The sequence below is a fragment of the Psammomys obesus genome, unplaced genomic scaffold (assembly GCF_907164565.1).
Source record: "Psammomys obesus unplaced genomic scaffold, mPsaObe1.curated_primary_1811, whole genome shotgun sequence".
NCBI lineage: Eukaryota > Metazoa > Chordata > Mammalia > Rodentia > Muridae > Psammomys > Psammomys obesus.
In genome coordinates, this window is record NW_026596176.1 from 65,860 (window position 1) to 88,622 (window position 22,763).

The window sequence follows — 22,763 nt, forward strand, 5'->3', positions numbered from 1 at the left end:
ATTGCGTGGGTCCTCGCGTTCCCCTACGCCAGTCCCCTCTAAAGACCCGGGTTTTTCCTACACCTCAAACCGTCTCAGTCTCTGGCTTCCTCTGGAGATTTGTCCCACCCCTCGCTGGGCCTGCCCAAGCAGTCGGTCACTTCCAACAATCCTAACCGTCCAGGCCTTCGGCTCTTTCCGAAGGTTTCCAGCGCTCGCTCACGGCCCCTTAAGAGATTAAGCCCGATTCTAATCTTCGGCTCTTTCCGGAGGTTCCACTGGGTCACTCCGCCCCTTCCGGAGAGCTTCGTTCCGTTCCGCCACTGCTTCGGGAAGGTCTCACGCTCAGGGGTGAAGTTCGGCTTTTTCCGCCATTGCTTCGGCTCCTTTCGGCTTCGAGAACAGATGAGAGGTGGGTCAGAGAGCTGCAGAAGAGGGGCGGGGTCTCAGTTCTCGGCACCTGGATCTTTCGGAGAGAACGGAAGAAAGCCCGACTTCTCGGAGGACCGAGGAAGGTGTACGGGATAGTAGCAGCAGTGGGGCAAAGGGTGTACGAGGCCGCTGCCTAGGTTGTAAGCGCGACTTTGAGCGCCTGCGCACGGTGATTTAAGAGGCGGCGAAAGGGGTGTCTGCGCTTGCGTAGCGGTCTGAGGCACGTTTTTCCAGCGCTAGGGAGGAGCCGCCACTCTAAATCCACATTGCGCTTGCGCGGGATCTCCCCCTTACCCCTCCCTGGTGTGCACGAACTCCAAAACCGTTAAACCAGACTACGCTCTCCCGGTTGCCTTGGTAATCGCGTTAATTCGCCCACTGCCGGGTCCTTACGCGCAAGCGCAGAACGTGCCACCTACCGGACTGCACTCTCCTGACCCCCGGCTGGCGAGCGGGCAGGCGAAAACAAGCCCACACTCCGCCCGTTACCTTTCACGAGGCCAGCTCAGCTAAAGGTCATTGAATCGGTGCCCCAGCCGCCGCTCTTTAGAGTCAGCTTCCTAAAAGTTTCTTCCGGAAGAGTCTGCTGCTCCGCTCTCCGCCTCTGCCTCCTGGGGCTAATTACACCCTGTCCTCCCCAAGCTCTCTAAAGGCTCCTGCCAGAATGCCCCTGTACCCGTCTCCATGGAGACGGCCACCCCCTTCCGGCACACCCCCTTTCTAGGAAGACCTGGGGCCCGGTTTATTGAAAATTTTTCATGTCTCTTTAATTTAAATTTTCTGAATAATGCTCTGTCTTCACGTGGGATGCAGATGGGCTACTCCTGGCTAGCGAGGCCGAGCCGGCAGCCCTTGAGGAGTGGAATGGAGATGGGGTGCCTAGCGTGTGCGGCGGAGAGGCAGGAGGGCAGCTTCTGGCCCGGGGAAGCCTGGCCCTGGCCATCGGTCTCCTGGGTGGGGAGGCGTGTGGGGCGGTGACATCACCGCTTGAAGCGGTAGGTGATGGGCAGGAGCAGCTTGCTCTTTTTAAGAGCCTGCACCTTCTTGAGAGTCTCTTCGTCCAGTGCCAGGAAACAGCGGCGGGAGTACTCAAGTAGGCGCTCCTTGGATGGGTCGAACTCTCCCACCTCAGCCAGCTTTTCTGGAGCCACAATGAGCAACTCCGCGATGGGCGTGGTCAGTGCCACCGTGTTCCGGTCCACACGGTGGTGCTCGAAGGCTCTGGACATGCTCTTCAGCTTCTGAAAGGTGCCCAGGATCTTCTTGTAGCGGCAGAGGACCCCATCAGCATCCTTCACTGCAGGACAAAAAGGGCAGAAAGAGGAGGACGGGAAAGACACCCATGTGGGGCCAGAGGCATGGGTTGAGGATGACCCAGGTAGAAACAGGAGGGCAGGCATGAGGAAGAAAGATAGGGTGAAAGGCACACAGATTAGAAAGCAAGGAAGAAATAAATCAAGGAAGTGGAGGAGTTCCATACAGGAAGAGAAGGGAGAACACAATGGAAAGCAGGAGAGACCTGAGCAAAAAAATGGAGAAATTGAGGGCAGGCCTGAACACCAGAGAAAAGAAAAGGCTGTACATGTGGCCACCTAGGAGATATGCCCAGAGGCCTCCTTTCTGATGAGGAAACAGAACTGACTGCTGCATGGTATAAGCCGAAATTTAAAGTTAACTCAGGACGACATAGGGCTGTGAGATGGAGTTGGGTCTGATCCTTTTGTATATGGGGACATTAGGGCATAACTAGAACTCACACTGGGTGGCCACCTTCAACACACCGATCACATGTACCCACTCACCCCGCTGCCTCTCTCGTGACTTGGGTTTCCCAAATCGCCTCCGGCCAGTACTTCCCCTTGGCTTCTGCCTCTTCCTTTCACTGGCACTGCCCTCTTCCGACACCCCACTGAAGGAGGAGGCTGCCGACTCAGGGTCTGAGGCTTCTCCCCCAACCCCAGCCCGGCTCTCCCCATCAACCCTCCGAGGCCCAGGCTTCATCCGGCAGTGGTCCTCTGAGGAGAGACAAAAATGAACTGTGACACAATGTCCTATCACTGCCCTAAGTGGGAGGGGAAAAAATGGAGGCCAGGTCCTCAGAATGAGACATTAGCTTTGCTGAATGGCATAGAGCCAGCTGGGAATCAGGAAATACTGGGTGCATTTTTCTAGGCTCTGAACTTGACTGAAACTGGTTCAGGGAATTCATGAGGATCTTCGACTATTCAGGACGAGGGTGGGGGGTCCTGAAAGGGAAACATATCCTGGGGCCTCCAGAGAGTACAGTCAAACTCTAAGAGGCAGACAAGGCCTCTGGGTGGAGGATTGGGTCAAGAGTTCAGTTTGGGTACTGGATAAAGCTAACTACCTTCCCCTGGACAGAGAGCCAACTGAGTTTCTGAAGGATGGAGTCTCCCAGGACAGAGCTCTCAGTGTAGGAAGAGGGGCATACCTGGTCCCCACCCCAATGCTGGGTCCCTCAGTAACCTAGACCCTCAAAACACCTTTGAGGTGTTTTTGCTGGGGTCCTTTGCTGGGGCTTTTGTCATTGTTGCCAATGAGAAAGCCTGCCAGCAGCTCTGCTGGATACAGGGTAATGGCCTGAATAAAGATTAAGTTCTCCAAGACCTGAGCTAAGAGATCTTGAGAAGGGCAGCCTAGAATGTGTGTGCCCGGGGAGAGGGCCAGGAATAGCCAACACCAATTACTAAAGAGATGGGATCCTGCCGCCCAGAAGAGGTAACACCACCATGATAGTCATAGATTAGAACAAGGTAAGGTGGTAGAAATTGCCCAAGGATCCTGACGCAGAGGTTAGAGGACAACAGGTACTGAGACCACACAGTCTTTGAGGAATAAGCAACATTAACCAAGATATATAGAACAGAGTGGTGGGAAGTCAGGACACCGATTATTCTAGAGCACCTCTGATGGATCATTCAGAAGTCCTAGGGTGCCGAAAAGGCCCTCTGAGGAACCCAGCAGACTACAGTGGACCTACTGGTAAGGAGGTAAGGGACATTTCCCCTAAGATGAGGAACCTGGGCTGGAAATCTAGACTCGGGGAGACAGCTATGCCAAAGTCGAGGCTGATGAGTTATGGGACAGTCTATGACAAGGAGGAAAATGAGAAGTCTTTGAAATCAAGAAGGAAATGGCTGGGGAAAGCCCTAAAATAAGCATGGGCCTTAGCGAAAGGGTAAAATGCCAAGACCCATCCGGTCCACCCAACAGTGGGTCTCGAGTTCTGCAGGTCCTGAGGACTGTGTGTCCCCACCCCCACCTGCATCCATCCGGGCAGAGGAAATGAACTTGTCCAGCTGACAGCGCAAAAAGTCCCTCTCCTCCTCCAGGTCCTCAATGCGCTTCTGCAGCCACGAGTTCCTCTCAAGGGCCATGTGCAGTTGGGCCTTAACGCTGTTCATCAGGGCCAGGGTTGGAGAGCTGGCCTCTGGAAGATCTGGGAAAATGAGAGTGGGGGTCACGCCCCAAGATGAGGCAGTACCCACCCACACTGAATCCTGTTCCTCCGTGCCCCCTTCTCAGCTCACCCTCAAAATTTCTCCGAGAGGGACTCAGACTGTAGAAGATCTGTGAGTCTAAGTGCGGTGCCTCTTTGAAGGGGATGGGGAGCTCAAAGGTCTCTTCGTCCTTCACTGGAGAGAGACCACCGTGCGTCACCCCAGAAGTGGCCTGGACTTACAGACCACCCCCAACCATAGGTGCCCCATGGATAGAGGGAACCAGAATGTCGGGCCAAGAATAAGGAAAGGGCTCCCAAGTGCCTCACTTGTCCGTCTACGGTTGTTTCGGTCATTCATAGCAAGGCTTTCTGCAGACCCAGCAGCTGAGCACTCAGAAGCACTGGACAGAAACGGGTCGCCAAATGTAGTCAGCCCCGGGAGAGCTGGAGTACCTGTTCCTCCGGAGTAAGGAGGGATCACCGGCTTGGCGCCGTTGTCTGAGGGAGGAAAGGACCCATACTTCTGGACAGACACTGAGGTTTCTAAAGTGTGTACCCAGAGCGAGGGCCTCAGCAAGAGGACTCTTGGTTATGAAGGAGCTCAGCCCTTAGATTCATTGGTTTCTCATGGGGTCAATACCACAGGGACACTTTGGCCGGAATAAAAAAGCTCCTCATTATGGGCCATCTCCGGACCCAAAACCATGGAAGGGAGAAACCACCCCTAACTTCCACGCTCGGGGTAGGGGTCCATCCTGCAAGCGTTCCCCTAACCCAGCCGCCCATTCCTCCCCCGAAATAGGAGCTGGGCGCGTGCGCAGTGCGGGAAAGGTCACGCGTGGGGATGCGCCCCCGCCCTTTGTCCCACAAGTGGGAGGGGGTGACCGTGGCAAAGGGTCCCAGAAAAGGCAACCGACATGGGGGTGTCGACCGTGGGCATCATTTCCCCGCCCTTGGTTGCTCAGGGTACAAGGGCCGAGGCCCGGCTCTCACCCACCCGCGCACGGATTCCAGCCTAGGGACCGATGGCAGTGGCGGCGCCCATGCCCAGCGCTGGGGAGCGTCTGCAAAGTGTCGCGAAGAGAAGCGCCCACCCACCAGTAAGCGGGCGCAGCGGCAGAGGAGGGGGATTCTCGGAACTGGATAGCGAGCGCGCAAAGACCTGGCCACGGGATAGGGCCTGGCGCGCCTCTTCCTAGAGCCAGGTGAGGCCCGCCGTTTGCGCGGAGGTCGGGGCCGCACTTGCGCGATAGCCCCTTGCGACATTCCCCAAACCCACCCCACCCCACCCCCTGCCCGCCCTTCCCAAAGCCCAGGCAGGGATCCTCATGAAATTCTCATCCTGCACAGCTGACGCGGTTCCCGGAGTCCTCCAGGTGAGTGGCTATGTGCCCAGCAGGCCGGGAGAAGTCAGAAGGCCTGAGGCAGTAAGGAAAATTGAAATGAAACTTGAGTCCCTCTTTAGTGATCCCTAAGGAGCTTGGTTAGTACACACACACCTCTAGTCCTGAGACGCCTCAGCCAGGCATAACCCCCACCCCATCCACGGAAAGGTTTTAAGGAACAAGAGGAGCAGGTTGTGTGATGGTTAATTCTCTGCAAAGTATGGGTCGTCACCGTAGCCGCCTGTGGAACAGCTACACTCCAATCCCTGCCGCCTCATTTCTCCATAGCCTCAGTTTACTCACCTGTTAAGTGGGAGGTTATTCTCCAGGGTCTTTGCGAGGATACAATGGTGTGGCATACCAATGGCTCAGCCCAGAGCCGTGCCACTCTTGGGGCTTAGGATCCAAGCGATGTTGGTATTATTTGAAGTCAGATTGGGAAGTAGAAGCACAGCCTTTAAGACACTCCCCCTCTCCCTTCCGCCCCAAAAGAAGTCATGTAAAGAGGCTAATTGCATCTGATACAAAACAGGCAGTGAAAAGGGACTGAGAAGACATGTTTATTAGACCTGCAGCAAGGTTCCAAGCTGCTTCTCCGGTTCAGGAGCAGTACCCTTTTGGGGGTTCTAGAGACCTAATGGAAGCATGGCTTAAACTAACCTTGCAGCCAAGGGACTAAGGGGCTCACCCTTGTGCTTCACTTTTACAAATAAACTGCAGCCTGGGTCAGCGAGTCCAGAGGCAGGCACCTGCCCTCCATCTGTGTTTCAAACTGCAGAGCAGTACATGTAGCAAGGTGAACTCTACATTCAAGATACATCAGAGTGCCCTGCACACTAAAGGCAACTACCATTAAAACTGTCCCACATATGTGTGCTGTGCTCATGTTCTGAGTTGAAAAAAAAAAAAAAAAAAAGGTGAGACAGTGGGACACACAATCAGGAGGCAGAGGCAGGCGGATCTCTGAGTTCCAGGCCAGACTGGTGTTCAGTGTGAGTTACAGGACAGCCAGGGCCACACAGAAAAACCTTGTGTTGAAAAACAAGAAAAAGAAAAGAAAGTGTGGATTGTAATTTAAGTGTGGGCTGGGTGGCATTCGGACCCCTATTCTCAAAGGTGCTGGGAATGTGGCTCAGTCTGTAGGCTGTCTAGCATGCACAAAGCCCTGAGTTCCAGTTCTCAGGCAATGGAGGCAAGATCATAAATCTAAGTCACCTTGAGCTACATTATAACTGTCTCTAGAGATAGGAGAGGGGAGGAGATAACAGGTTTGGAGGACCTGAAGTAGGCCTAATTCCCAGAGGAGGAAGGCAGACTTTTTCATTCCCATTCCAAGGTCTTTGTTCCAGGTGGTGAGTGTAAACTAAGATGTCTCAAAAAAAAAAAAAAAAGTAAGTACTGATTGAGAATGTGGTGTTGTGTACCCAGTCTAGGACCTACCTCCATTGTTAAAATAGAGATTCTGACTACCCACCAAAACTTCCGAGGCAAGAATTTTCTCAAACTTCATTGCCCTCCATTCCTCCTATCAAGATTCAGGAATAATAAACACCCCAAGTGTTCACGGTGCAGGGTTGTTCTCTGAGGCCTCCTTCCTAGCAGCTCCAAAGCACTATAATGCACTGACAGCTCAAAGACTTCGAGGCAAGGCTGGGTTTGTGTCCACAGCCTTGAAAGCCAGCCTGCAACTCAGGAAACCCACAATCCTTGGTGTCCCCAGGAGCAGCTCATGGATGCTTTCACTGAGTGTGGCTCTGTAATGTGTTCTGCCCTGTAAAGCAGCCCAGGCAGATCGGGCACTGGAACAGGCGTTCTCCTGAGTGCACACAGCTGTGCTGGGCCAACTCACCCGAAGCAGTGTGGTCAGAGAGAGCAGCTCTGCAGCCACCCACCACCTGATCTGTGAGTGGAGTAGTCCCTTGCGAGGTGGCTGGCCAGCTTGAAAGCCTTCCTGCAGGTGTCAACATTTGAAGGGCTTCAGCTCCGAGTGGGTGATGCTCTTCTGCTGAAGGTAAGACATGTACTGGGAGACCCTAAAGCACAGCGGACAGCTATAACAATTTTTCTGAACTACAGTCCCATCAGCTCCGTCCTTCCTCTCTGACTCCTTACCCACCATAACTGTGTAGGGGACACCCTGGGTGTCAATGAGAAGATAGTGTTTGGGCCCTGGAGGGGAAGTCTGGGGAGATCCTGCGGAGGAAGAAGGTCCAGGTTTTGGGGACCCATCTATCTGACAAAGGGAGGTATCCATGGCATCAATAGAGGGAAGAACCGGGGTCTGGGAGCAGGAAGATAGCAGCGCCAGCATTCGTAGATGTAACTGAGGCCTACTGGGTGGGAGAGAATATGAAAAGATCGAACTGGAGAGAGGAACACGGACTCCCATTCTTGGTATGTATTCTGACCAAGGTCCTCTGCATTGTTTATATAAAGCCCCTAAGGTCTCTCTGCTGCCTTCTGGGTTACACTACTCACTGTATTCACGCAGTGAATTTCCCTCTGTACGCAATCAAGACCTCAGTCCTCTTCCGTGTTCCCTCCTTGGGTCACCCAGAGCCAACCTGTGGGACATCTCGTGGCCCTTCAGGACTCTTGCACTCTGCCACTACCCGAATCTAGAAATGGGTTCATGCGCTACCTCTAGGTTCTGTTACACGTGCCACCCGAAGTTCTAAGTCTGCGGCCCCAGTCTTTGGAGATTTCCCGGGCAGATTCTCGAAAAAGCGGCCCACTGGGAACCCGCCCCCTTCGCAGCCGCTCGGGTCCCCATCCTTCCCCACCTGGTACCCCATGCTGCAGCCTCTCGGGTCCAGACCGGCTGCAGATTGTAAGCTGCAGAGGGGCTGGGGCCCCTTGGCTACCTCCAGCACAGGGCAGTACAGGGTTTGGAAAATAAACGAGGGAGAGAGAAGGCTCCGGAGAGAGGACGGGTGGCCTGAGCATCAGAAAACATCTCCGGTTGGAAACGCACTTCGAGCACAAGGTTCCTTATGTGCTAGCGGTCCGGACCACTCTCCCTTCTCCCAACACTCAACCCACACGCAAGTAAGACCCTGAGAATAAAGTGAGGCATGTTTATTGGGCAAAGAATGAGGGGTCATGGGCAGTAGAGGGAAGTACAGAGGTGATCTAGACCGTGCCAGTGCTTTTGTCTTGTATTCCACGAGACCTCACCACTTGGTAAGAGTAGAAGACCAAGACTCAGGAGAGGTCATAGCTTACACGGCACAGCCGGACTGAAGCCCAGTTCCAACTGACACCCAGGCCCAGAGTGGCAACAACTTTGGTCTACATCACCCAGCTAGATGGGAGAAAAGGCAAAATGTTTCTCTTTGGGGATAGGTGGGGAAACTGAGGCCTAGGGTAAGGCAGTAACCTCAGCAGAACTGGGGAATGTGTGGGTCAGACGTGATGGCCCAGAGAGGGCAGGACGGAGCTCAGTGAAGACGCACGTGCTGCGCCAGTTCGGCGGCGTCCTGGAAGCGGCGTGGACAGAGAGGGCAGGTGTGCGGCGGGCCAGCGCGAGCGCGGTGGGTGGCGCGGTGCCTCGACAGGTGGCTGGAGCGCTTGAAGGCTTTGCCACAAGCAGCACATGTGAAGGGCTTGAGGTCCGAGTGCGACACTCGGTGGCTCTGCAGCCGCAGGGGGCTGGCAAAGACGCGAGCGCACTCCGGGCAGCTGTAGCCCTTGCGAGGACCTGGCTCTCCCGGGGTGGCCTCCCGCTGCGGCGGGCCCCGAGGTTCCTCCTCCAGCTGCACTGTGTACGTGTACGGGACCCCGTTGGCGTCGATGAGCAGGTGGCGACCTAGCCGCGGTGGCCGCGGCCCCGCCACCGAGGAGGAGGTGGAGGAGGGGCCTTCCACCTTGGGAAAAGGGGGAGTCTTGGGGGGCGGTGGGTCCATGACCTCCGGAGAGGAGGACCGAGGGTGGGGTGGCCGCGGCGGCAGCAGCAGCATCTGGAGCGGCAGCTGGGAGCGGCGGAGGGAAGAGACGTTAAGATCCTCTCTTCCTTTCAAGGAAAAAAAAAAAAATCCTAAAAAGGAAGGTGTTCCCATTCTCTGCCAGGCTCTGTGCTACTGACCTATCTCCCTCCCTACAAAGTGAAAAGTGACTTCAGTCCCCATCTCTGGGGCTCCTACACCAAGGCTTGGCAACGCCCCGCTCCATCCGACCCAGGTCAGAACTTCGGACATCCTCGGGATTCCCTCCGTCCACCCCCAATCACTGAAATCTATCTCCAAGTGCATTTCTTTTCTTTCCAGCTTAGGTCTTCTGTAACCTCACATGCCAGGCCCCAGTGGCCTCCGAGATTTTTCTCCCATCTAGCCTTTCTTCTTTCTCAGAACTCGCTCTACTTAAGCTCTGGCTTAGTCCTCTCCCTCAGGTCCCTCAACACCCTGTGGGTAGGGGATCTCCACCCTACTCGATGCCCCGCAGGGCCTCACCAATCTCCACAATTGTTGTCGCCTCAAGTTACCTCCCTAGATACTTACCCAGAATCCCACTAACCCAATTCCCCACTTTCCATTCAGGGCTCTTTTCTGTCATCCCCACACACTGCACTTAAAGGTCTCGCCATTGTCGTCCACTCGGGAAACCCATCGTCTCTACTTCATTCTCAACTGCCTGCCTCCTATAAGCGCCCTCATCTTGTTACATTTCATTCACCACCATCCCTAACGCTCCCCACCCCCAAAGTATCCTGACATCTTCCTTTCGCTCTCCATCGCCACCACCTTGGAGCCTCCTCCCACTCGCAGTTATAACGTGGGACCTTCTGGTCTCCCTTTCCCACACCAGGTCTGCCTAGGTGCTCCCTCCTCCCTATATACAGCTGACATCTCTTGTCTCTCTTCACCTCCCACTTTAAATGATGCATGGGCCCCTCACCTGGGGACCTCTAGCAGCCCTAATCCTCTAAACCACACTGTCCCGTTATAGCCTCTAGGGTCTTCCTACTCCCGACTTCCATAAGGCGTCTTGGCCTCCCGACGGCCCTCTCTCTTGGGCTCTGGGCGTCGCTTTCCTCTCCTCACCGCTCCCACACCCAGAGCCCAGCTGGCCTCGCGCCCTGCCCAAGCCAGGCTCCTCCCTCCATCCCGGCCCCCGTACCCAGTGCAGCAGCCTCTCGGGTCCGGGGGAGAGCAGGGCCGAGGTCCGGGACGGACCCGGGCTTGCCCTGACAAGCGCCGCGGCAGGAGCAAGCTTCCGGGCAGCACCGGGCCAGCGGCGCCCGGGACGTGGGTCGGGGGGCGCAGGGGTGCGAGGGGCGACAGCGTCCCTGGGAAAGAGGGCCGTTCAGAAACGCGCACTCCACACACGAAGGTTCCGATGCTGGAGTCGGCCCTTCTAGTGGGAGCGCTCGGTGGGGGGGAAGGGTTAGAGGGTTGGGCGCGTGGCCAACGAGAAGGACGAGCAAAAGAACAGTTTCCAGCTGCGTGCCTTCATCCTCAGAAAGAGCTGTTCCGTTACTTAGAGTAGCCAGTAAACTGGTTCGAAAGCAACCTACAAAGAATTGGAATGTACAGCTTGTCATCTTTCCACCCTGCCTCCCTTTTCCGCTCAGGCAAAGCCACTCAAGGCAGCTGGTTAGAGCTGCTGGTTGAGCAAATAGAGAGACTGAGGTCCAGAGGCCAGACCTTTGTTCTGGTTTTGCACTGGCGCAATTCTTACATCTCATAAATGGAAAAACCAGTGCCCAAAGACACTGCCAAATTAGGTATGGTACATTAGGTGAGTGTCAGATGCTCTCTGGAACCGAGAAGCAATTAGGGGAGCTCCACTGAACATATGGGGAAATAGAGGCTGGAGAAGACCAGATGCTGACACAGAAAGGAAAATGTGATATTTCCCACTGAGCATATGGAAAAACTGAAACCTGGAGCTTGCTAGGTATAGAAGTAGGGACAAGGGCTGTAGGTATAGCTCAGTCGATAGATTATCTAACATGCACTGTGTTTGATCCTCGCAACTCATAAAACCGGTGTCTTAGCTTGAAACAGACTCAGAATTTCAAGGTCATCCTCTGCAACATAGTGAGATGGAAGCCAGCCTGCACTACATGAAACCCTGTCTCAAAACAAGGGTGAGAACCAGCTGTGATTCTTGCCAGTGACCAGGTGGGGAAAGTAAAGCCCAGATGAGGCCAGACATTCCTAGGTATGGGCATGGGAAGGTTTATACTCTATTGAATACATGGGGAAGCCAAAACTCCGAGAAGGCCAGACGTTGCCATGCATGCAGGCAAGGAATGATGGCCAGTGTTGGTGAGGGTGCCCGCACCAGATGCCCAGTGTAGCCTCTGCGCTGGGCCCTTCACGAAGGACCTCAGCATCCAGTGTTCATGCAATGGCACTTAAGGTGAGGCCTGGGCCATCAAGAACACTGTGTGTTTCTAAGATGCACTCTGGAACCGAGAAGTGATTAGGAGAGCTTGGGACCAGTCTAGGGATAAGTTCTAGATCCATATACTGGGAGTTGAGAGGAGTCAACAGCTGGAAATAGCCAAGGGAGAGGAGAGTTAGTCTGGCGCCCAGCCCAAGGACTCCCAAAGGGTGGATAAGTCCCCTTGCAAAGGTATCCAACATCTTTCCATTGGTGGCAATGCTGTAAATTCGGTGATAGACAGTGGGTACATGAAGCAGTTAAGCACTGGTACTTCTGGGGCCCTGAAACATACTCATCCCTCAGATTTACCCTTGGGACAGCTATATGAACTTTCTTTTTTTCTTCTTGAGGCAAGATCTCAAGAAGCCTAACCTGACTTCAAATTTGCCTAATATAAACTTGAACTTTTTTTTTTTAATGTATGTGTTTTGCTTGCATGTATGCATATGTACCACATGAGTGCTTGTTGCCCTTAGAGGTCAGAAGAGAACATCAGATTTCCTGGAACTAGAGTTAGGTGGTTGTGAGCCATCATGTGGTTACTGTGACTGGAACCCAGTTCCTCTACAAGATCAAAAGAGCTTAATCCTGGCTGACCCACATGGTGAAAGGAAAGAGCCAACTCCAGAAGTTGCCTTCTGGACTGGAGAGATGGCTCAGAGCTTAAGAGTACTGGCTGCTCTTCCAAAGGTCCTGGATTCAATTCCCAGCAACCACATGGTGGCTCACAACCATCTATAATGAGATCTGGTGCCCTCTTCTGACCTACAGGTGTACATGCAGGCAGAACAATGTATATATAATAAAATATTTTTTTAAAAAGTTGCCTTCTGACACCACAGGCATGCACATGAGCGCAAATGAATAAATATTTAAAATTAAGCCAAGAAAAGGGTAGAGGCACAATATGAAATATCAGTTAGTGAATGAATGGATTTGATCACTCAATCTAAAAGTCAAGTGTTATATTTCTACCTTTCTCTCAAAAGATACTTCTGGATGGAGCTGGAGCAATACTAAGAGCACTGGCTGCTCTAGTAAAGAACCCAGGTTCCATTCTCAGCACCCCTGTGGTGGCTTACAACTATTCGTAATTCCAGTTCCAGGGAATCCAACACCCTTTTTTGGCTCCTGTTCCAGGCATAAACATGGTGCACAAACATACCTGCAGGCAAAACACCAATACACATAAAATAGCTTTTAAAAATAAAATATACTGGATGGTATACCATTTGCCTAGCATTCCCAAAGCCCTGGGAATGATTTCACACCCCACACCACAGGGGACACCCTGCCACCTACCTGGGATGGGATTATGATAAAGTCTCAACAGACATCAGCATAAGCCTAAATCCTCCAATGGCCCCATCCTCCACCGATAGGTAGGTAGGTAGGTAGATAGATAGATAGATAGATAGATAGATAGATAGATCCAGAAAAATAAGGTTCATCTTATATCAAATCTATGCCCTGACATTTTTTTCACAGCTTATGTTTGTTTTTGTTTTGTTTTTAGTGGTGGTAATGGATTTGATTGGGTTTGTGGGATTTTTTGTTTTTTGTTTGGTTTGGTTGGAGATACCATATAGGTCTGGCTGCCCTTGAACTCACAATGTAAACCAGGATGGCCTCAAACTCACAGAGATCTGCCTCCCTCTGCCTCCCGAGTTCGGGAATTAAAGGCACGTGCCACCATACTTAGCCCTCTACTCTTGATTTTGAAGCCCTTTGATTTCTGGCCCCTTCTCACCTGTATCCCAGTATCAGCCTTCTCTCTAGTACTCCAGCCTCAATTTCTATCACAAAATAGCCCAATAAAAGTCTTCAAACAGGAGGCTGGAGAGGTGGCTCAAAGGTTAAAAGAACTGTCTGCTCCTCCAGAGGTCCTGAGTTCGATCCCCAGCACCCACATGGTGGCCCACAACCATCTATAGTGAGGTGTGGCATCCTCTTCTGGCATGCAGGCATACATACAGGCAGAATACTTTACACATAATAAATAAATCTTAAAAAAAAAAAAGATTCTTCAAACAACTGAATTGAATGTTACAGTTGCACATCCAAAATCTTTTCAGGGATGGAGGGATGGCTTAGCAGTCAGAGCACACTAAGCTCTTCCAGAGGTCCAGAGACTGGTGCCCAGGACCCACATAGGGTTGCTCACTATCACCTGTAATTCCAACACCAGGGGAACTGGCCTCTGAGGGCACATGAACACAGGTGGCATACACTCACACACATACATAGATAAATCTAAAACAACAACAAACCCTTTCAGGGACCCAACGGCCTTAAGGCCATGTGCAGGTTCTTCAGCCTAAAATGTGAGACCCTTCATGAGACAGATGCAGCCACTTCTCCATCTCACCCCTTGTCCTGTACTCCAGCTATGCAAGGTATCTCATGCATTATCACCACCAAGTGAGACACTTTGATAAAAGAACTTACTTGCCTCAAATGGCTGTGATGGTACACTCCTTTAATCCCACTGGGATTCAAGGTGTATGTCACCCTGCCCAGCTTCATTTTGTTTGTTTGTTGCTTTATTGCTTTTTATTGCTTTGTTTTGTTTTTTGTTTGTTTGTTTGTTTGTTTTGTTTGTCAACTTGACACAACCTAGAGAGAGAATTCTGTGAAAGGGGAATGAAATAGAAAAAAAAAAAATTCCCCCAATATTTTGGCCAATAGGCAAGTTTGTGAGACATTTTGTTTCTTTTTTGATTGATGACTAATATGGGAGGGCTCAGCCCACTGTGAGTGGTGTCAACCCTGGGCAAAAAGTCCTGGGGTATAAAAGAAAGGAAACTGAAGAAGCAATGGGGATCCAGCCAGTTAAGTAGCCCTCCTCCATGGCCTTTGCTTCAGTTCTCGCCTTGAGTTCTGAGAACTGCAGACTATAAGATGAAATAAACCCTTTCTTCCCTAAGTTGCTTTTGACCATGGTCTTTATCAATGCAAAAGAAAACAAACTAGGACAAACCCAAGATGATTTTCACAGAGCTTCCCCATACAGTCACAAGGAACTCTCTCCTCGGCCTAATGAGAATGATAAAGTTCAAAATATTAAAATTTTCCTTCCATTTTAACAGATGGTGAAATTCAAATTCAAAGGCTCAAGGATAAGGGGTGGTGAGATGGCAGTGGATAAACAGTCCTGCCACCAAGCCTGACAACTTACATTTGACACCCAATCTGCGTTTGACTCCCGACCTGAGTTTGACCCCTGAGACCCACATGATGGAAAAGAGAACTGACTCCTGAGAGTTGCCCTCTGACCTCCGCAAGCATGTCATGACATGCCTGAACACACAAATGCACACACACCTACACAAATAGAAATACATGTAATGTAAAAAAAAGGTTCAGTTTAGAAATGAGACAATTTCCTCAGCAGAGTTTCTCTTTGTAGCCCTGACTGTCCTAGAACTCCATCTGTAGACCAGGCTGGCCTCAAATTTACAGAGATCCGCCTGACTCTGCTTCTCAAGTGCTGAGATTAAGGGTGTGCCACCACATGCAGCTAATCCTCAGTTTTTAGAAGTTCAGGATGTTTCTGTTTTTAAATAAACAAGAAAGGAGGGGCTTAGAGAGATCAGTGGCCTGTGGTGGGGTCCACTGGACCCTTCACAGAAGTCACCTAAGACCATTGGAAAACACAGATATTTACATTATAATTCATAAAATTGCAAAATTACAGTTATGCAGTAACAAAAAAATAATTTTATGGTGGGGGTTGGTCATCACGACATGAAGAACTGTACTAAAGGGTTGAAGCATTAGGAAGGTTGAGAACCACTGTCTCAGAGATTAAGAGCACTAGCTGTTTTCTGTAGAAATAGTGTTAACAAGTTGGGAATGGAGATGGATGGTAGAGTTCTTGCGTAGTATGTACAAGGCCCTAGGTTCTGTCACTAGTACAGACACACACACACATACACACATACAGAGAGAGAGAGAGAGAGAGAAAGAACTAGGATAAACAGCAGCTAAGAAAATGTAGGCCAAAAAAGTATTCTACCATTACCTTCAATAGCAAATCTTTCCTTTTTGATGCATGGTCTCACTACATAGCCCTGGCTGCCTTAAGCTTGCTATGTAGACCAGGCTGATCTCAAATGCACAGAGATCTGCCAGCCTCTGCCTCCTGAGTACACTACCATGCCCAGCTATTTGATATTTTTAATTATTCTCTTTTATTTTGTATGTATAGGTATTTTGCCTGTATATATGTATGTATGTCAGATTTTAAAAACTGTCTATAGGCTCCTGTGAGTGCTGGCACAGCAAGTAAGGATGCTTGTCACTAAGCCTCATGCCCTGAGCTTCGTCCTTGGGCTCCACATGGCATCATGGAGGAACTAGCCTGTAAGTTTCTTCTGACCGCCAGGTGTGCCTCTTGCTACCTGGGTGCCCCTGCACTAAATAAATAATGAGCCTGATTAAGCTGTAGATGCTGTTCAAAGAGTGTAAACATATAGACCTGGAGAGATGGCTCAGTGGTTAAGAGTACTGCTTGTTCTTCCAGAGGACCTGAGTTCAATTCCCAGCAACGACATGGCGGCTCACAACCATCTATAGTGAGATCTGGTGCCCTCTTCTGGCCTGCAGGTGTACATGCAGGCAGAACACCATATACATAATAAATGAATAAGTCATAATAAATGAATAAGTCTTTTTTTTAAAAGTATAAACACGCCTATACGGATAGTCACGACATGAGCCTCACAACTTTTCTGTTTGACTATTATTTACAATTTTTAAAAATATTTACTTATTTTAAGTGTAGGAGTGTTGTGCCTGCATGGACACCTGTGCACCACATGCATGCCTGGTGCCTGAGGAGGTCAGAAGGGTACTTTGGGTCAGGTGGTGATGGCACATGCCTTTAATCCCAGCACTGGGGAGGCACAGGCAGGTAGATCTCTCAGTTCCAGCCCAGTCTGGGTTAGAGAGGGAGTTGCATGACAGCCAGGGCTACACAGAGAAACCTTGTCTTAAAGAAAGAAAGAAAGAAAGAAAGAGAGAGAGAGAGAGAGAGAGAAAGAAAGAAAGAAAGAAAGAAAGAAAGAAAGAAAGAAAGAAAGAAAGAAAGAAAGAAAAAAGACCTGAGTTTGGTTTTCAGCACCCAAGTGAGATGGCTCAAAACCTCCTGTAACTCCATCTCCAGGGAATCTACCTCTCTTCTGACCTGCACAGGCACCCCCACACACGTATATATAAATACAAATGGTAACAGTTTCCTTTTTACTTATGTGTGTGTACACACGCAAGCACATATGTCTGTGCGTCACATGCTTGCCATCACCCACCCAGGCCAGAGACAGTGTCAGATCCCCTGGAATTGCAGTTACAAGCAGTGCTGGGCCAGGGAATCAAACCCTGGTCCTAGCTCTTAACCACTGAGCAGACTCTCCAGAAAATGATAATAATAATAATAATAACAACAACAGCCATAAGGTAGTGCATGCACACTGTAAATCCCAGCACTCAGGAGGCGCAGGCAGAAGGATCTCTGAGTTTGGCCAGCCTAGTCTGCAAAGCAAGTTCTGAAAGTTTATTTTAAAGGTTATATACATATCCAGGGCTGGAATAATTCAGCGTTAAGAGCACATGCCTAGTGTTCTTTTTTAATTTTTTAAAATTATGCTTTATTTTTCTCTGCATCCATGGGGAGCAGGGAGCATGGGGGACAACCTGCAAGAGTTGGTTCTCTCCTTCAACTTTATGAGTCCCAGGGAATGAACCTCGAGTCATCAGGCTTGACAGCAGGCACCAGCCACACAGCCTTAGCATTCTTGAGGCTCTGGTCCAAAATAAGCTGGACTGCCAGAACAATCACAGTGTTCAGTGTCTTAATACAACAAATGTTTACTTGAAATGTTATGCATCCAAGGCAAACCAGTATGTTTGTGATGACTAAAGTCGCTCTGGAATTCAGCCTGATGGTAGAAATATTACTTCCACCATCATTCCCTACCAAAGGACAGGAGAGTTGGAAAATTTTAGGTGTCTCTGAGGCTTGTAATACATGCAAAGAGGGACATAAAACACTATCATGTATATGTCATTAGCCAAAGAAAAATTACATGGCCACATGTAACTTCAAGCAGAAATACCATCACCACCACCCCCCAAATAACAGCAATCTTAGCCTTGATGATATATGTTCAGGGTCTCATGCTCTGTCCAAGCAAACAGGGTGTTTCAAGGCACTTCTGTATCTACTTTCTAGCTGTTTCCACACACTTCTAGAGGTCTTCACGGAAAAGAAAGGAATGGAGTTGGGCATTGGGTTGCATGCTTGTAATCACAGTACCAGAAAGATCAAGAGTTCAAGGCCAGGGCTGGAGAGATAACTAAGCAGTTAAGACATTTGTTGCTCTTCAGAGAACCTGAGTTTTGTTCCCAGCACCCACATGACACCTAACAATGCTCTATAAGTTCCAGAGGATATGACACCATCTCTGACCTCCATGGACACTGAAAACATATAGTGCACAGACATACATACAAAAGCAGAGCACCCAGACACAGAAAAAGAAGAAGAGGAGGGGGAGGAGGAAGAAGAGGAGGGGGAGGAGGAGGAAGAAGAAGGAGAAAAAGAAGACGATGACCACGACTACAATCATCTTTAAAAGAGGGCCGGGCATGGCAGAGCATGCATTTAATCCCAGCACTCGGGAAGGCAGAGGCAGGCATCCAGATCTCTGTGGGTTTGAGGCCAGCCTGGTCTACAAAGTGAGTCCAGGACAGCCAAAGCCACACAGAGAAACCCTCTCACGAAAAACCAAAAGAAAAAAAAAAAAAAAACTTAAAAAAAATCGAAGTAGAGTTCAAGGCCTGCCTAGACTACATAGTAAGTTTGAGGCCAGATCTCATAGTATGAGGCCTTGCCAGGAGGAGGGAAACAGGAGTAATGAGTGGAAAGAGAAGGAGAAAGAAGAAGAGAAAAGGAGGAGTTGGCCACAAAAAAAAAAAAAAAGTCATAACTCACCCAAAGTCACAAAGCCAGGCGCCCTGGATTGAGTTGAAGCCTCAGAAGAGCCCTGTCCTTGGTGCTGCTAAAAACCTCTCTTCTCCCAAACACTACAGCAATTCGCAGGGCTTTGCTTTCATCTGGAGTCACCAGCGCTGCCGCTCACTGAGTGCCTTTCTTGAACTGTTTCATTGTAGTGCCTTTCTTGAACTGTTTCATTGTAGTGCCTTTCTTGAACTGTTTCATTGTAGTGCCTTTCTTGAACTGTAGCACTTTTGCTAAACCTCCCATTCACACACTGCACCGCTACCTTATGCACCATGAATTGAAGGGCAATTCAGACAAGTTTTCTGTAGCATAAAACAAAGCTTCTTCCGTGCCTTGACGTTTAGACGAGCAAACTTTGGACTCGACCAGAGTTAGTTTTAAAAAGGGACCGATCATAGTGGCTCAGAGGCGAGCAGATCACTGTGAATTCGAGGCCAGTTTGGTCTAAGTTCTGGGCCAGCCAGGGCTACACAATGAGAACCTGCCTAAACAATAATAAAAAGTCGGGGATGTCAGAATTCGTCGCTTGAGTGTGGCCTACCTCCCAGCTACAAGTTCAGTCTGTCCTAGTGGAGGGCTGACAGGCAGTGAAGATTCCCTGCCGCGCTCCGAGCGTGGCCCTATCAGAAACCGCAAGGTGTGATGGCCCCGCCCACCTGCACGTTACGACCCCGCCCCTCGCTGCTCTGCGGCGCGCTTGCGCAGCGCCGTCAGACGGTGCCCAGTCCTTAGCAGAGCGATCATTCGCCTCAGGGACTGGGCTTAGGTGCAAGATGGCCGCCGCGCGCTCGGACCCCCCGATTCCGAGCTCACCGACCCGGGAGTCGCAATTCCCGGAGCAGCCGGACCTGGTGCGGGCGACGAAGGGGTCTGGGCCGGGGGTTCACCGCGAAGAAGATCGCAGGGGGCGGGGCCAGGGTATTGGGCGGGGCTTAGGGAGGAGCCTATATGGAAAGAGAAACGAGGCCTGGTTGAGGCGGGGCCTGAAGATAGGTTCTGTTGGGTCCCGTTGGGTCTTGGGAGAGGGATAGTCTTAAGAGGGGCGGGGCGTCAGGGAAATGACAGGGCTAGTGGATGGTTGGGAAGGTGACCTCAGAGGGTAGCTGTAATTCGGTCACCATGTTGGGATGGCATGTGATGATACAAGGACTGCCTTACGAAAGCCCAAGGGAGGATTTTGAAGGAGAAATGGGTGTTTCGGGTGAGCTTGGAACCTCTAACTAGTGACTGAAGGAGAGTAACTCAGAATATTGGTCGATTCAAGAAATGTTTACCCAGCTCCAGGGGACCAAAACGGACAATGGTTCTGACCTTTTGCAGTTTGCAGTCTGGTGAGAAGAAGAAGTAACAGGCTGAACAGAATTTATTGTAATATGTCCTATATGGGGAAATAAAAAATAAACTTTATCAGTGGAGGTGGAGCGAGCTAAATTTAGCTGGCAGAAGTCGGCTGGGTACCGGCTTATATTTACACTGCTGTCAGTGAAATAAGCAGGATCCAGACGGTGGTGGATATTGTAGGGAGGACAGTTGGTGGGCTCTCGGAGTGTCATGACCTCATTTACATTTTCCAAAGTCCATTCAGGGTGCTCTAGGAGAGGTGGATAGTGAGGGGCAGAAGCGCATACAGGGATTCCCTTTGAGTGGTGTTTTTTAGTTGTAAGGGGGAAAAGTGATGAGGTTTTTAACTATATAGAGGAGACGCACCTCTGTGTCTGTGGTACATTTTGGGCAAGAAGGGGAAATGCCAGCTGGATACAGCAAAAATTCTGGATCGTGGAGAATAGGGCCAAGAAACCAAGGGCTGGGGCTGGCGCTGGAGAGATGGCTCATCAGTTAAGAGGTTCTGTTCCGAGCATCCACATGGAGGCTCACAACCATTTGTAACTTCACTTCTAGAGTAGCTGACCCTTATTTCTGGCCTCGGCAGGCATTTCACACACATGGTGAACATACATGCAGGCTCTCATACATAACGTAAAAAGAAACACTCGGGCCTGGTGACAGGCTCATGCCATTAATCCCAAAACTTGGGAAGCAGAGGCAGGCAGGTCTTTGTTCTAGGCCAAGCTGGTTTACACAGCAAGTACCAGGCCAGCTCAGGCTACACAGTTAAACCTTGTCTCTAAATAAGTAAATCATAAACCATTAAAAAGGATCCAGTGGACTTCAGATGAGCAAATATTTTATTTAAATATTCAATTTTCATTTACTTACTTATGTGAGGAGAGGATGTGTATATGTGCCATAGTACAGGCAAATGGAGGTCAGAGGGCAACTTGAAAGAGTCTGTTCTGTCTTTCCACCCTGTCGGTCCCAAAGATCATACTCAGGTCATTAGATTTGGCAAGTGTCTTTACCCACTGAGCCATCTCCACAGCCCAGGCAAGTGTTTTAATAAGTGGAGGCATACTGAAGAAAGCTCTCTGAGCAGGGTCCACAGCCTCCTGTTTCTTCTTCCGCTCCCCAGGTCCTGATACCTGATGGTGGCCGCTCTGCCACACCCTCAAGTGACCTCATCGAGATCCAGGTGGTAAAAGTCACAGATAGCACATCGGTCCCTGAGCCCCCAGAGCCCGGACTTTTTCATTGTGCCCTGTGTCCTGCTGCCTTCCACCTGGTCTCGGAGCTGCTGTTTCACGAACATGGCCACCTGGCAGGCATGGAGGGGCGTGGGCAGGGCGGGCACCCTAGCCGTTGTCACGTGTGTGGCCACAGCTGTCCAGGTCCTGCTAGCCTTCGTGCCCATTATAGCTTGCACACTGGAGAGCGGCCTTACCGCTGCCCACTCTGCCCACTGGCTTTTAAGGCCTTGGCACCTCTGCTCCGGCACCAGCACCGACATGGGGTGGAGCCAGGCACTTCTGGAAGGCTTCCACCTGCAGCATCAACTGGACAGCCGAACCCAAGGGTGGCCCAGGAGAGGTCAAAGGTGGTGGTGGCTGCAGCGGCTGCAGGGGCTGTGGTGGGCAAGCCTTTCGCCTGCAGGTTCTGTTCCAAGCCCTTCCGCCGCTCCTCAGACATGCGAGACCATGAGCGGGTGCACACAGGGGAGCGGCCCTACCACTGCGGCATCTGTGGCAAGGGATTCACGCAGTCCTCCGTGCTGAGCGGTCATTCCCGCATCCACACTGGCGAGCGCCCCTTCCGCTGCACGCTCTGCGATCGCACTTTTAATAACTCCTCCAACTTCCGAAAGCATCAGCGCACCCACTTCCATGGGCCAGGGCCTGGGGTGGGAGGATCTGTAGGCCAACTGAGATCATCTTCGGTGGCCCAAGAATCAGGGAGTAAGTGTGGGACAGAGAACACTAAGGAGATTGTGAGGGTGAATGTGACGGTTGACCAGTAGGCCGGGAAGTAGGAAATCTGTCATTGCTTAGGTGGGTAGGGAAGTAGAGGTGGAAACCAAGGAGAAATAACGAGCAGCTGGGTTGGAGAATTGAGAGAGGGAACCAAGTTCTGGTCTCCCAGAAACCCACGCTACTCTTGAGACTCAGGAAAGAGGCACCTGTAGTTCTGTAGGTGCCCAGATAAATGTGAGAATACATAGACAGCTGGGTATGGCCCACACCTATAATCCCAGTACTCTGGAGGCTAAGGCAGGAGGTCCAGACCAGCCCAAGCTGCAAAGCAAGACTCTATCTACCAGCACCTCTGGTCCAATCCTGGGACCACCTCTGGACCTAGTAGGGGCTGCCTTAAGGTGGACGAAGATGAAATCTTTTGCCTACCTCAGCGGAAATGCACTGGTCCTGGGATGCCACCAGGCCATATCTAAAGGGATGCTGGGATACCTCCCTCTTGAATCCAGACTATCTAAACCACAGTTGGGAGTCCACGAGTCTCTAGGATGTGAGCCTGCTTATAGAGATTAATTCTAAACTTTGCTCACCTCTCCATCCTACCCCCTAGAGGTCTTGCCTTAACTCATGAGACTCTTCTGGAAGCAACTAAGAGCAAGCAAGCACTCACCTGGTATCCCCTTAAGCTTTAGGATCAGGGCCTGTGGTTGGTCTCCCATGTCTACAAAGTTTCAGATTTATCTATTCTCCACTCTGAGGTAGACCTCTTCATCTGGGCAATTCTG

General features: G+C 50.8%; 4 protein-coding genes across 10 annotated transcripts; 1 reads left to right on the forward strand and 3 right to left on the reverse strand.

Moving 5' to 3' along the window:
- Nucleotides 1-1,152: 1,152 nt before the first annotated feature.
- Ccdc106 (coiled-coil domain containing 106) lies at nucleotides 1,153-5,147 on the reverse strand. Of its 4 annotated transcripts, none has more exons than XM_055595644.1 (6): nucleotides 4,872-5,147; nucleotides 4,202-4,275; nucleotides 3,963-4,067; nucleotides 3,695-3,871; nucleotides 2,214-2,426; nucleotides 1,153-1,708 (listed from the first exon to the last, which is right to left on the reverse strand). In XM_055595644.1, the coding sequence occupies exons 1-6, from the start codon at nucleotides 5,138-5,140 to the stop codon at nucleotides 1,392-1,394; spliced, it is 1,155 nt and encodes a 384-aa protein (XP_055451619.1). In that variant the 5' UTR covers nucleotides 5,141-5,147; the 3' UTR covers nucleotides 1,153-1,391. The 4 variants fall into 4 exon arrangements, with proteins under 4 accessions (XP_055451619.1, XP_055451622.1, XP_055451621.1 ...); XM_055595647.1 differs by having other exon boundaries at nucleotides 4,202-4,327; XM_055595646.1 differs by having other exon boundaries at nucleotides 4,202-4,372.
- A 1,839-nt stretch (nucleotides 5,148-6,986) lies between these two features.
- Nucleotides 6,987-7,668, reverse strand: Znf581 (zinc finger protein 581). The gene is given in 3 exon segments (XM_055595655.1): nucleotides 6,987-7,110; nucleotides 7,112-7,221; nucleotides 7,223-7,668. Coding segments are annotated over 3 exon segments (660 nt in total). The 5' UTR covers nucleotides 7,649-7,668.
- Nucleotides 7,669-8,322: 654 nt separating this feature from the next.
- Nucleotides 8,323-10,816, reverse strand: Znf580 (zinc finger protein 580). 4 transcript variants are annotated; one of them, XM_055595650.1, is made up of 2 exons: nucleotides 10,375-10,816; nucleotides 8,323-9,271 (listed from the first exon to the last, which is right to left on the reverse strand). In XM_055595650.1, exons 1-2 carry the CDS (start codon nucleotides 10,796-10,798, stop codon nucleotides 8,700-8,702), a joined length of 996 nt encoding a protein of 331 aa, XP_055451625.1. In that variant the 5' UTR covers nucleotides 10,799-10,816; the 3' UTR covers nucleotides 8,323-8,699. The 4 variants fall into 4 exon arrangements, with proteins under 4 accessions (XP_055451625.1, XP_055451627.1, XP_055451628.1 ...); XM_055595652.1 differs by having other exon boundaries at nucleotides 8,323-9,267; nucleotides 10,375-10,685; XM_055595653.1 differs by having other exon boundaries at nucleotides 8,323-9,230; nucleotides 10,375-10,555.
- An 8,585-nt stretch (nucleotides 10,817-19,401) lies between these two features.
- Znf784 (zinc finger protein 784) lies at nucleotides 19,402-22,025 on the forward strand. Its single transcript, XM_055595654.1, has 2 exons — nucleotides 19,402-19,524; nucleotides 21,144-22,025. The coding sequence occupies exons 1-2, from the start codon at nucleotides 19,447-19,449 to the stop codon at nucleotides 22,023-22,025; spliced, it is 960 nt and encodes a 319-aa protein (XP_055451629.1). The 5' UTR covers nucleotides 19,402-19,446.
- Nucleotides 22,026-22,763: the final 738 nt, after the last annotated feature.

Excerpts from the sequence above, each read along its gene's own strand:
- Ccdc106 (XM_055595644.1), bottom strand. The coding sequence starts at position 5,140 with ATGTCGCAAGGGGCTATCGCGCAAGTGCGGCCCCGACCTCCGCGCAAA. Across the intron at positions 4,068-4,201 it reads AAACAACCGTAGACGGACAA|TGAAGGACGAAGAGACCTTT; the intron begins GTGAGGCACTTG and ends GTCTCTCTCCAG. Across the intron at positions 1,709-2,213 it reads GTCACGAGAGAGGCAGCGGG|TGAAGGATGCTGATGGGGTC; the intron begins GTGAGTGGGTAC and ends TTTGTCCTGCAG.
- Znf580 (XM_055595650.1), bottom strand. The coding sequence starts at position 10,798 with ATGACAAGCTGTACATTCCAATTCTTTGTAGGTTGCTTTCGAACCAGT. Across the intron at positions 9,272-10,374 it reads CCGAGAGGCTGCTGCACTGG|GAAGAGAGGATCTTAACGTC; the intron begins GTACGGGGGCCG and ends TTTCCTTGAAAG.
- Znf784 (XM_055595654.1), top strand. The coding sequence starts at position 19,447 with ATGGCCGCCGCGCGCTCGGACCCCCCGATTCCGAGCTCACCGACCCGG. Across the intron at positions 19,525-21,143 it reads TCCCGGAGCAGCCGGACCTG|GTCCTGATACCTGATGGTGG; the intron begins GTGCGGGCGACG and ends TCCGCTCCCCAG.